The sequence below is a fragment of the Sander vitreus genome, chromosome 3, assembly GCF_031162955.1.
Source record: "Sander vitreus isolate 19-12246 chromosome 3, sanVit1, whole genome shotgun sequence".
Classification (NCBI taxonomy): domain Eukaryota; kingdom Metazoa; phylum Chordata; class Actinopteri; order Perciformes; family Percidae; genus Sander; species Sander vitreus.
Window position 1 is genome coordinate 11962414 of NC_135857.1, and position 13634 is coordinate 11976047.

The window sequence follows — 13634 nt, forward strand, 5'->3', positions numbered from 1 at the left end:
TTAGTTCATACTTTTTTTGGTGTATTTGTTTTCTGATTTTAACGCTAGACCGTTGCCGTGCTTACATCACTCCCTTACCCTTCCTACCAGTCCCTATTACCACTTGGCCAGTGTGAATGCAAATGGAAAAAACGGTTTTGGGGCAGAGTAGTTAGTAAATCTGCTTAGAAGTGGACTTTTCCTATAACTAAGTTCCTGTAACTACTTGGTCGGAAAACGGCTTATGTAACTTTTCCCGCTTCGGTCCCCCTACAGGTTGCCTCATTGGAACTACATCTTGCGCTACCCGCCGCTTCGGCCCCTCTACAGGTTGTCTCATTGGAACTACAGCTACAGCTAAAAGTTACATAGTGTTGCTTTAATTAGAAATTTGCGTGGAAACCCGTTGCCTTAAACCGTTTACGTTTTTACACAAGGTGAAACTTAACATGTTAAGTTGTATTAACACAGATCAGTAAGTTGATGTAGTAGACAAAACCATTAGTAAACATACTTTTTTCCCTGGAGTCATGTTTAAAATAAGTATGTTAAGTTAAACATGCAAAGAAACAAAAAATATATATAAAAAAGACTACTTATCACTGTTAAATAGATAATTATTTGATATATTATCTTAATCTCCATGTCAGTATGATTTTAAGAATATTATATTCAATACATTTTCTTCCATGAAACAGAAAGGAAAAAATCTACATTAACATTGACATGCTCCAATGCTCTATACTACAAGGAGAATGTCACTCAGGAAACAAGTTAACTCAACTCCATCGTTTGCATGTGCTTCAAATAACTCCTTCTCGCTGCCCAGACCCGGTCTGTCCCCACCCGGGTCTTGGTCCTGGTGCAACAATAAATGTAGATAAACATGAACCTAAATCAACCATACAAAACTAAAACCCAGATATAAAAAATGCACACACAAAACACTAACAGAACATTATTAAAACACACTTTAACTAGGACAAAAAACATTCAGAACATATATATTTTGTCCCATGAGCCTTTGCACTGCTTCAGCCAGAACAGTTCAAATGACCCTACCCCTCCCCCAGCTTTAATGTAGATTATATTTTACATGCAGCCCACAGAAAAGAATTAGACATGAGTTAATCAAAGGCCACTAGATGAGGCCATCCTCTCTCTGATGTACAGTAAGATGACGTACAGTAGAAGGAGGGAAACTTTTGTCTAAAAATCAATAAAACATACATGCAGTATGCCCACATGCTGTGGAAGTATTTGCAATTCTGGCCTGCAGTTTTGGACTAACATACACTATAAAGCTTATGCTGTGCACATCCAACAAAGTCTTCATCTTGGTTTTCTTGTGAATTTCCTTTTAATAGTTCTCTTCTTATTTTACAAATAGTATTTCATCATGGGCTGAACATATACAATTAAGTGAATAAATAAAGTAAATTCACAACATAAATGTGTGGTTCTTTCTCTCATGTAAAATAATTTTTATTTCAATAACACTTCCATATACACATTATTTAATGTGGGATTACGCCACACAATCCATTAAAGGTGTGTATTTGTTAGGCTTAACTGTTAAATCAAATAAAAATTTAGGAAGATATTTTGACTCTGTTTTAAGGCTTTAGAAAATCTAGCCATGAGGTGAAACTTTGGTCAATCACAGGTCATTTTAGAGAGACAGAGCATTCATATTGACTGTTCTGCAGATGCATTGCCCGTGCAACAGAGAGGAGAGAAGGAGGGCTGCAGGATGAGGTCTCTACTTCAAATTCAGGCATTTTTCTTGCATTCTACCCACTGCAGCTTCAATGCAGATTATATTGTACATGCTCCCTACAGAAAAGACTTCGACATGAGTTAATCAAAGGCCACTAGATGAGGCCATCCTCTCTCTGATGTACAGTAAGATGATGTACGGTAGAAGGAGGGAAACTTTTGTCTGAAAATCTATAAAGCACACATACAGTATGCCCACATGCTGACAGTTGAGGGATGGAGATCTCTGCTCTCTGTATTGGCCTGATCCTGTCTCTGGGTTTGTGTGAGCTGAACTCAGCCCTGAATGGTTCTGAGGATGATGTTAAACAAAGGGCTGGGCTTACAGAGGATAGGACTGGTGCTGGGGTCAGCACTCAGAATTCATCTGTGAAATGTAAGCGTCAGGGTACCACTCGTCTCCCTGTGTTTTCAACGGATGGTGACTACGTTATTGGGGGTGTTTTCTCCATACACCAATATGTTTACACAGTGAAGAATAACTACACCACCATGCCTGAGCCACTAAGATGCACAGGAAGGTTAGTAAATGGGAGAAGTGGGGGATAAGAGGATGTTAGATTCTGTAGGGAAAGAAATGTTTTGATTTGTATGATGTGCACAATGATGTTGGAAAGGTTTTGTGTACTATTAAAAACTTGAAAAAGTTCATTAAGTGCCAAATCAATATTTGACCATAGAAAGATAAGATAACATGACATAAAATAAAAATGAGATAAGATAAACCTTTATTGATCCCTTAGAGGGGAAGATCAAGTGTTGTGTAAAATGCAGTTATTGTATTCATGAAATAGTAGATATGAAAAATAAAATGTTTTTTAATATTTCTTAAATGAAATGATATGTTTAACAAATGATTTACACATATTTACCAACCAAATACATACTTTAGATTTAGTTGACTGTGCATTAAGATTCTTGTGAATGTTGGACTGATATCTAATCCTGTGTTTTTTGAATTTCAGTTCTCCCAAACTATGCATTTCTGTTAAAATTGTGAATTGTAATATTCAAACAGTGACTTGAGTGTCTGTGTGCAGCATTAAAACCCGTGAGTTGCGCTTCTCACGTGCAATGATTTTCGCCATTGAGGAGATAAATAACAGCACGGAGCTGCTGCCGGGAATCAAACTCGGTTATCAGATCTACGACTCGTGCGCCTCGGTGACCGTAGCGGTGCATGTGGCATTTCAGCTTTCAAATGGCCTGGACCCGGTGTTTTACACTGGCGACAATTGCTCACAATCTGGTATGGTGAAGGCTGTCGTTGGTGAGACTGGTTCCATGCCATCCATCAGCATGTCGCGCATCATCGGGCCATTTAACATTCCTCAAGTAAATATTTTGGATTTCTGGGAAACTTTTTGTAATTTAGACAAGTGATGTTTTTGCTTGTCCTGAGAAATAATAACACTGTTGTTGTTTTTAGGTGAGCCACTTTGCCACTTGTGCATGTCTGTCCAATAAGCAACAGTACCCAAATTTCTTCAGAACTGTCCCTAGTGATGAGTTCCAGGCTGACGCGCTGGCCAAGCTGGTAAAACACTTTGGCTGGACTTGGATAGGTGCTGTCCGGTCAGATTCGGATTATGGCAATGGTGGTATGGCGTCTTTCCTGAACGCAGCACGCAAAGAGGGGATCTGTGTGGAATACTCTGAATCTTTCCATCGGACCCAACCACATAGCAGGATCCAGAGAATAGCTGACATTATTCGCAGGTTTGATGTTCCCTGTGCTTACACTGACCTGCACAAAAGCACAACAAAAATGTTCTGTAAAATATAAGATGGGAGATATTTTTATTACCTCAGTGGCAAATTGGAAATGTATATATTTTTCATCCTGTTTATGTATTACTGATGTTATTATAAAAATGGTCAGTCAGACCAAATACTAAAGTATTCTATCTTGATATTAATTTAAAAAACTGAAATGTTTCTCCAGGTCAACAGCTATGGTTGTTGTGGCATTTGTAGCGTTGGGAGACATTAAGATTCTGCTGGAGGAGCTGTCGCTCGAGCCATCTCCACCTCGCCAGTGGATAGGCAGTGAAGCCTGGGTAACAGACCCAGAACTGCTGAGGTTTAGCTTCTGTGCTGGAGCCATCGGATTTGGTATTGAGCGATCTGTCATCCCAGGTCTGAGAGACTTCTTGCTGGATCTCTCTCCCTCTAAAGTGGCTGCCTCTCCAGTGCTTACTGAGTTCTGGGAGGATGCATTCAACTGCAGGATGGAAAAAAGTGAGAACGTTTCTCAGATTTTTAGCATAGGGCAGATAGTTGGACTTTTTTGGTTGTGTTGTGTTGTTTTTTTGGATGTCTGAGTGGATTTACCTGTGGTAAAGACTCAGCAGCTGCTTTAAGACCAAACCCCAGACTGACAGGGAAATTACCGATATTGATCAAAGACATGAGGTGGACATAAGGTGCATCTCATCTCTGTGAATAAACTCACTTGTTATGATTATCTTTCAGGAAAAATGTAGGCACTCTGCTTTCTTGGTGAAGATTATGTATGAACTTTGCTGCAGTGATTTCACAATGTCAACACTGAAGTCCTGAACACAAGCACACAGTAGACATTCTCCTGCCCACCAAGCTTAAGTAGGCTACTAATCAAATTCTTAAATTGTACTTACTCGAATGTATTAGTTACAGTTAGTGTGAAGTTGTTATTATAGTGACAGTGATTACTAATCATTCATTAGTTGTAATTATTACGTTCTTAATTGTAGTATGCACAACAATTACAGAGAAGTAGTTGTTGGCAAAAAATAATCTAGATCTCAGGCTCCCTCCAACAATGAATATGTATAAAAAGAAAATCATGCAATGAAAATGAGAATCTAAGACATAAAATAGTGCAAAGTTAAAATATAGGGGTAAAGTATAAAATAAAATATATATGTGGTAGACAAAGTGTACAGTAATTGCAGAAAGAATAAACTGTAATGTCAGCAGGAATGTGCTAAATGTATGCGTAATAAGAAGTTGTAAAGTATAAAGGTAAAGTGACAGTATAAAGTATGAAAGGTAAAGTGACAGTATTGTCGTCATTAGCTCAGGAGTTCAGCAGTCTTATGGCCTGTGTGATGAAGTTGTCCCTGAGCCTGGTAGTGCAGGACTGGATGCTGCGTTAGCATCTGCCAGACGGCAGCAGGTAGAACAGTTTGTGACTGAGGTGATTTGGTTCTCTGATAATCCTGCTGGCCTTCTTCCTGCACCGCTGAAGGTTAGAGGTCCTCCTTAAACAGGTCAAGACAGTATTTAAAGGAAAATACATGTTTGGCTTTTATAAATGTGACTTATTTTCTGCTGACTGATTTGTGTTATTTGTGAGTTGGCTTACATGAAGGTTGAAAAAAATATGACTGACACAAACTGAAATAGCCACTATTTAAAAAAAAGAAGAGATGTAGGCAAAACAGTGCTTTATGGTGTAAAATGTTTTTAGTAGGATAGGGCTTATGAAAGAAATGTTTTTATTTATTTATCAATCACTATAGTAGTTGGTCGGCACCGAGACCTGAGTTCTTATATCGTTCTCCTCATCCTCCCGTGTTGTGAGAATGACAAATCTGATAGATCAAAGTATCTATCATCTATGTAATGTTAAATACGCAACAGTATAGCTATGTGAGTTTCTACAAGGCATGTTTAAATTGGAATAAAAAAGAACAATAAACACAAAGAAAGATTGAGAATGTAAAGGCTAAAAAACACCTTTCTCTTTCTCTGTGTGTTTTTAGGTGCAGCAAAAGACGAGAGATTATGTGATGGAACTGAAGACATAAAGACGCTCCAGAGCCCGTACACTGACACATCTCAGCTCCGGATCACTAACATGGTATACAAGGCTGTTTATGCAATAGCTCATGCCATTCATAAAGCAGTGTGCCAGAAAACAAATTCTACAACTCAGTGTGACAAATTCACCAGGATAGAATCCAAAGAGGTCAGTTGAACATAAATGAAAACCCCAATGCCATTTTTTGCTTTAATTTCTAAAATGTATTTTATTTATTATTTAATTTCTTTCCCTCACAGCTTTCATTTATTTTATCTTCACAGGTTCTTACTCAGCTGAAGAAAGTAAATTTTTCCCGAAATGGCTATGATGTGTCGTTTGATGCCAACGGTAATCCTGTGGCCAGATATGAGCTGGTTAACTGGCAAAAAAGTGAGAGTGGCAGCATTAAGTTGGTGACAGTAGGGCACTATGATGCATCACTGCCGGTGGGCCAGAAGTTCAAAGTCAGCAGGAACATCACCTGGGTGGACGGTGGCACACAAGTAAGGAGCACAAAAGCAATAATTTAACATCAAATATGGTGATCTTATAGGGTCTGATATGTGTATGTACGTTGAAATAATTTTAAGTCACTGTACATTACTCATGTCCATACTGGCTGTGACGAGATCCATTCCAAAGTAACACTATTTTCAGTATGAAATTCTTCCTTCATATTTTACAAAAAAAGTATTCACCTTCTGAGCTGTAGAGGGATAGGAACAAAAGAAAAAGGGAATTTGTACAAAAAAGACTGTAACTTTGAAAGACAACCACTTGATTTGTCTAACTCAGACTGCTAAAACCTCATTTTGGCTTCAGCTGAACTTTAGAATGCATTTGACACAAAAACGGATTTTGTCCCTCAGCAGTTACAATGACAATACACATTTTGACATGTGAGTATTGTTTTAACACAGGATTGAAAAAGCTTTGAAACACACCTGAACATATGTGAGTTTGTTTGTCTTTGTGTGCCAGGTGCCTGTGTCAGTGTGCTCTGACAGCTGTCCTCCAGGAACTCGTAAAGTGCTGCAGAAAGGAAAACCCATCTGCTGTTATGATTGTATACTGTGTCCTGAGGGAGAGATTAGTAATGCTACAGGTATTAGTTTTTCGCCTGTACATAGCCAATGTACTGTGCAAAATCAAATATACATTACAACCACCTTTTGATTTTATTTTTTCAGATTCCCCTGATTGTTTCCCTTGCCCAAAGGAGTTCTGGCCTAATGCAGAGAGAGACACCTGTCTCCCCAAGCCTGTAGAGTTTCTTTCCTACAACGAGGTCCTAGGAATCATCCTGGCTGCATTCTCAGTTGGTGGTGCCTGTCTGGCCATTATAACAGCGGCTGTGTTCTATCGTCACAGGACATCCCCGATTGTCAGGGCCAACAACTCTGAGCTGAGCTTCCTTCTGCTCTTCTCCCTGACTCTATGTTTCTTATGTTCATTAACTTTCATTGGAGCACCCTCTGATTGGTCCTGCATGCTGCGCCACACAGCATTTGGAATCACCTTTGTCCTCTGTATGTCTTGTGTTCTTGGAAAAACAATAGTAGTGTTAATGGCCTTCAAAGCTACACTCCCAGGTAGTAATGTCATGAAATGGTTTGGTCCTCCACAGCAAAGAATGACTGTAGTTTCTTTCACGTTTATTCAAGTTTTAATATGTACTATTTGGTTGGGTCTTAGTCCCCCTTTTCCGATGAAAAACCTAACCATATACAAAAAGAGAATTATCCTGGAGTGTGCATTAGGCTCAGCTATTGGGTTCTGGGCTGTGCTCGGGTACATAGGCCTACTGGCTGTCTTTTGCTTTGTGTTAGCTGTCCTAGCTCGGAAATTACCTGATAATTTTAATGAAGCCAAGCTCATCACCTTCAGCATGCTGATATTCTGTGCAGTCTGGATCACCTTCATTCCTGCATATCTCAGCTCTCCTGGGAAATTCACTGTGGCTGTGGAGATATTTGCCATTCTGGCCTCCAGTTTTGGACTAATACTGTGTATATTTGCTCCAAAATGTTTCATCATATTGTTTAAGCCAGAGAAGAACACCAAGAAATATTTAATGAACAAAAATCAATCCTAAAACATCTGAGGTTTGGAAATAGTTAAGATGCTCACATACAGTATAGAGCTTATGCTGTGCACATCCAACAAAGTCTTCATCTTGGTTTTATTGTGAATTTCCTTTTAATAGTTATCTTCTTATTTTACAAAAATTCTTTCATCATGGGCTGAAAATATAAAATTAAGTGAATAAATAAATTCAAAATTCACAACATAAATGCGTGGTTCTTTCTCTTTTATAAAATAATTCCTATTTCAATAATACTGAGAAGAATGCGATGCCCGCACTCTGCTAATACTCCCATACATTTATTGTGCAGCAACGTTTCGACCCTGCTGGGTATCCTCAGGAAAATGGCATTCAACAGTGGCTCAAGCATATAACCTTAGCACAAAAAGTAAGGAAATTTGTGTTTAGTAGATTATTTCTCTGTGGTAACAATGTTTGTTGGCAATAAATCTTATACCATTTGAATCCTGTTCCGTTCCCTTTCAAATCGTGCCCCATTTGTAAGGAACATGCATTTGTGGGATGAGCAGCAGCGCTGAGTATGTGGGTTGCGCCCATGAAAAATCTGCCAAATCTTCTCTGCCAATACCAAACAGCTTATTCTGCCATTGAGTCGTTTGGTGTTTGGTGGATTGGATGATTCTGCCTACAGCAGTTGGATCGTAGGGTCAAAGTTTGGAGAAGACTCAGAGAACACTATGTTGATTGCTGCACCGATAGAGTAACACCTTTTGGTGGAGGCAGTGTCATCATTGGAGGCAATCTCAATGCAGAGACATATAGATATGAGATTCTGCAACCAGTGGCAATCCCATATCTCCACAGTCTGGGACCGAACTCTATCCTCCAAGATGACAACGCTTGCCCCCACAGGGCAGGGTTTATCAGAGACTACCTCCAGCATGTGGAAGTGGAGAGGATGGAATGGCCTGCCAGCAGTCCTGACCTCAACCCCATTGAACACTTGTGTGATCAGCTTGGGCGTGCTGTTCGTGCCAGAGTGACCAACACAACCACGTTGGCTGACTTGCAACAAATGCTGGTTGAAGAATGGGATACCATCCCACAGCAGTGTGTGACCAGGCTGGTGACCAGCATGAGGAGGAGGTGCCAGGCTGTGTATGGTTCTTCCACACGCTACTGAGGCTCCTGTTTGTGAAATTAATATTGTAATATATAATTGTAATATTGTTAAATTGCCAATATGACTTGTTTCTTCAAACTTCAATCATCCAATCAACCAAACACAAAAGGAGTCAATGGCAGAATAAGCTGTTTGGCATGGGCAGACAACATTTGGCAAATATTTCATTGGCGCAACCCACATACTCAGCGCTGCTGCTCATCCCACAATCACAAATCACAAATGCATGTTCCTTACAAATGGGGCACCATTTGAAAGGGAACTAAACAGGCTTTCCAACGGTATAAGATTTATTGACAAAAAACATTGTTACCACAGAGAAATAATATACCAAACACAAATGTCCTTACTTGTTGTGCTAAGTTTACATAGGGCACAGACATGGTCAGCTGATCGTGCATCAGCTGAGCTCATTTATACTAATTACCAAGACCTTGATGGGCCTAAGTACCACCTTTACCATAGTCACCACATAAAACCATCAGTGATACAATTACATATACACAATATGCACACAGACAATGAAAAAATGACAAAAATGGCCAAAACCCTAACTAACTTGTTGTATCCAGACCCTTTTTGCCCTGCACCTCACTAGTGGGGATGTGCACACTACCACTACTGCTCTACGGTATTTCAATAATACTTCCATATACACATTATTTAAAGGTCCAATATGTAATATATTTACTGTAATTAATCCAAAAATGCAAAACCGATTTTACCTTGTCATAGTTGAATAATGACAGTTTAGTGGGTAACTAGGACATACATAGAACATCAAAATCCCATTGACACCTCTTTCCTCTGCAAATCTCACAATTTGAAACTGCCTCTGAAAACGGACAAATCTCAACGAGCCGCCTAGTTGACGTCAACTGGGCGGCTCCTACTCATTTGGCTCTAGTCTCTATCTTTGTCACGCCCCAACATTTACATAGGCTACACCACTGATCTGAGATCAGGTAGTCTTCTGAATAGGTTGCGCAGATCTCAGAAATTGTATATATTGTTCATCTGCTATTTTACCACTAAATTCACTTCTGAGACTTTTTTATGCGAGAAATCAACTATATAGAGGTCAAATATGGGCTGTTTTACGAAAATGTATGGCTAATTGCAAATTTTGTGTGTCGGAGTTAAGCGGCCGGTGCTGCCTGTGTTGCTGCCTCGCTGCCCGGCCTGCCTTCCTTCACAGACCCCGGCCTGCTGTGAGGTAGATTTAGCTCTGTCATGGCTTGCAGCCCATGGCACTCCATACCCGCGCAAAGTCACAGTTTTTTGGGTTAATGGACTACCAAACGCCGTTGCCCTGACAGAGCTCCAGGGCCTGCAGCTCCCCTCTTCCTGCTAAATGGCCGGTGTGTGTGAGTGAGAGCGAGCTTGTTACGCCAGCAATCTCTTACCACAGGTTCCAGTTAATCTTATAATGTGTGTAATTATAATGTGTTGAGTTATTTAAACAAACGATCGGGGAAATAAACGCCTCTTGTCCGTGAGTCTCATTGATAGAGCCTGCGGCTGGATGGAGCTCTATCAATGAGAGCTAGCTAGCCTCCTCTTAGAATTCCTCTGAAATTCACAAAAATGCATTAAATTAAAATCGGCCACCATTGTTAGCTTTATAAGACCTTGAGGTAGGTGTTGTAAGTGGCGTGATGAAATTCAAACTGTAAATATATTCTAATTACGCCAAAAATTAAGCTAACTAGCCACGATCTGTACACATAGGATTGAAGGGACAGTCGCAGCTAACGAAACCCCTAATGTTTACAAAAATTCATTAAATTAAAATCGGACACCATTGTTAGCTTTATAAGACCTTGTGGTAGGTGTTGTAAGTGGCGTGATGAAATTCAAACTGTAAATATACTCTCATTACACCGAAAATGAAGCTAACTAGCCGCGATCTGTACACATAGGATTGAAGGGACAGTAGCAGCTAACGAAACCCCTAATGTTCACAAAAATTCATTAAATTAAAATCGGACACCATTGTTAGCTTTATAAGACCTTGTGGTAGGTGTTGTAAGTGGCGTGGTGAAATTCAAACTGTAAATATACTCTCATTACGCCGAAAATGAAGCTAACTAGCCGCGATCTGTACACATAGGATTGAAGGGACAGTAGCAGCTAAGCAGCCAGCCAGCTCCGCAGAGCTCCACGGAGCCCCGAGTATTCCAGTAGTCCAGTACCCAGGGAAACGGTGACTTTCACTAGGTATGGAGGTTGCTGCTTTCTCGTCAGACTGTGTGGAGCTCCTAGCTAAATTCCGACACGTCTTACCAAATTTGCAATTAGCCATCAATTTTCGTAAAAAGGCCCATATTTGAGCTTTATATATTTGATTTCTCGCTTAAAAAAGTCTCAGAAGTGAATTTAATAACGAAATAGCCCGACAAACAATGTATAACTTTGCAGTGTCTGAAATATGAGACCTGCTGTCTCGTCTCTGTTTTTCTATGTAGTTCGCTCAAACCAATCAGCGCGCAGCTCATCTACATATTCATGAGCATACCATATTTGGAAGAAAAGCTCTTGTTCCAAATAGAGCCATATTCACAGGGTAGTTAAGGGCCTAATAAAATAGCATTCAGGCAATTTTCAGCCCAACCAATGTTACATACCCTATTAGGAGACCTTAAGGAACAGTGTAAAATACCCTATACAATCATTCTATCACCCCTTTAACTAATTAATTAATCAATTTATTTATTTGGAAATGCAATTTAAATAATTTTATTTCAACCAGTCAACACCACTCTGATTGCCCCATGGCAGCACGTTATTATGACCCAAGCAGTAAACGCTACTCTGATAGGCCGAGGCAACACACCAAGCATTTGGCGCGATTCAGCGTGTTTCATGGAAGCAAAGGCCGCGCCACTCTGTTCAGCCAAAGCGTTTTAAACCGTCTCTGCATCAAACCATCGGTTTCCACTAAGTTGAAGGTAAGTTCGGTCAGGTTAGTTCATTTATTTATAGTGTTGGCTGTTTTAGCTTTGTTGTCTTAAACTATCTAAACAAGTTGTGGCTACAATTGGCATTGCATCTTTTCCCATCAGCTAACGTTAGCTAAACATTGTCCATAGTTAAAATTGAATTGGAATTACTTTTGAAAACGACCATGGTGCCTAAAAATATTCACGTTAACCGAAGCTTTAACATGCAGCTCGGTCGCTAAGTCACTCACTAACTAGAGCTAGGCTGGTAGCTAATGCTGGATCCAAACAAATGTGCATAAACTGATCTGGTACAAAAGAACACATGTGGCCAGCCGGCACTCAGAGACAAAAGACTCAGAGACCATGTGGTCTTTCAAACAGAGGGTTTCGGCCTACATGTAAATTCCACATCCCTTGCTCCAAACTCCTAAATGAAGAAAAGGAGATAAGAAGGCCACAAAATGGCTGAATGACCACGAAGGAGTGGCCAAAGTGGTCAGAAGAACTACAGCCTTGTAGTTCACACCTTTTGAGAGATCTCTGGATCCCCATTCGCTTAACGGACCCTGAACACAGCATGTGGTCAGGGCCTATAAAACCTTTGGACACACCTTTTTTCATCGCTTTCCATCTCAACTCTGGTTGTAACAGGTCAGCGTCCAAGTTTGTGCTAAAACTTCCATTTTTGAGACAAAGTGAATTTATTTCTAGGTGTTCTGAAGAACACTACTGGATCCTGGAAACACACGTCGTGTTTCAACGCTGCAGAGAGAACAACACGTTCTCTAGAAGGAAATCGGACACGGACACCGTTGTTTCTTCAAAATCGACTCTGGTGTGTTCCCCGCTGTCCCGGGGACCAGCAAGTTTCTCTGTGCCGCTGACGAGCGACACAGACCCGTTCTGTTTTTCTGTTGAAATCTATGGACAGAAACAACGGACTGAACACACAGTAAGAAGGCTTAAGGTTTTCTGGGCAGAGAAATATTGTGTTTTATTAATGTCAGTAAGGCTAATGTTGCCACTTGTTACGACATTAATGTGATTTGTTTGATTAATAAGTGCTACTGTTGTGCATGTGATTTATTAATCTATGATTGTGACCGCTGCGTCAAATCTATTTCTGTGAATGTACTCTGATCACGGTGCATTGTTGATATGTTGTGTTGAATATTGCAGCTAGCTTGTTAAAACTGTAATTGCTACCTGCTAACTTTCACGGAGTTTTAGTTATTGTACTGAGTGAGATAATCAGACTTTTCAAAGTGTCCTCCTTTCCTAAGGGGTTTCCTTTCCTCTATCATTAACACACACACACACACACACACACACACACACACACACACACACCCATACAGACATACACACGCCCAAGTGAACAGCTGGCCCACAGCGAGTCACGTATGTCGAATAGCTACACAGCTAGCACATAGCGAAGTAGCTAGTTTAGTGTGTCCCTCTTGTCAACCACATGTTAGTCTGAGAACTAACTGACTAGCTTAGTCACGTGGCGTTGCAACGCAGCCCACTACCGCCCTCTTGAGGCTACATAGCTTTTGTGCAGCTAACACCTAGCCTAGCTTCAATGAGCTAATGGCTAATCTGGGACGTAGCCTAGCAACCCCCGGGTTTCGTCACCCCTCCTCCTCGCACTCTCTCTCTCTCCCCCTCTCTCACACATACATACATACACACACACACACACACACACACACACAGATCACATCACGTGCTGGTTTTGTTTTGTTTTGGCTTTGTTTTGTTGTAGCTACTTAAAGTAGGCATTTTTCTTAACGTTTCCTTGATGTTTCAGTCAATTCAGACACACCCAATTCAATGGGATGGAAAGCTTTCTGACCCTGACATGCGCATAAGTTTTCTGTGACGTGTACTGTGAAGGGGTCAATTTAA

At 40.4% G+C, this 13634-nt stretch overlaps 1 protein-coding gene across 1 annotated transcript; it reads left to right on the forward strand.

The window, feature by feature from the left end:
- The first annotated feature begins 2235 nt into the window (after positions 1 to 2235).
- Positions 2236 to 7643, forward strand: LOC144512648 (extracellular calcium-sensing receptor-like). The gene is made up of 8 exons (XM_078243487.1): positions 2236 to 2279; positions 2799 to 3093; positions 3188 to 3477; positions 3704 to 3999; positions 5508 to 5713; positions 5830 to 6051; positions 6530 to 6653; positions 6739 to 7643. Exons 1-8 carry the CDS (start codon positions 2251 to 2253, stop codon positions 7641 to 7643), a joined length of 2367 nt encoding a protein of 788 aa, XP_078099613.1. The 5' UTR covers positions 2236 to 2250.
- Positions 7644 to 13634: the final 5991 nt, after the last annotated feature.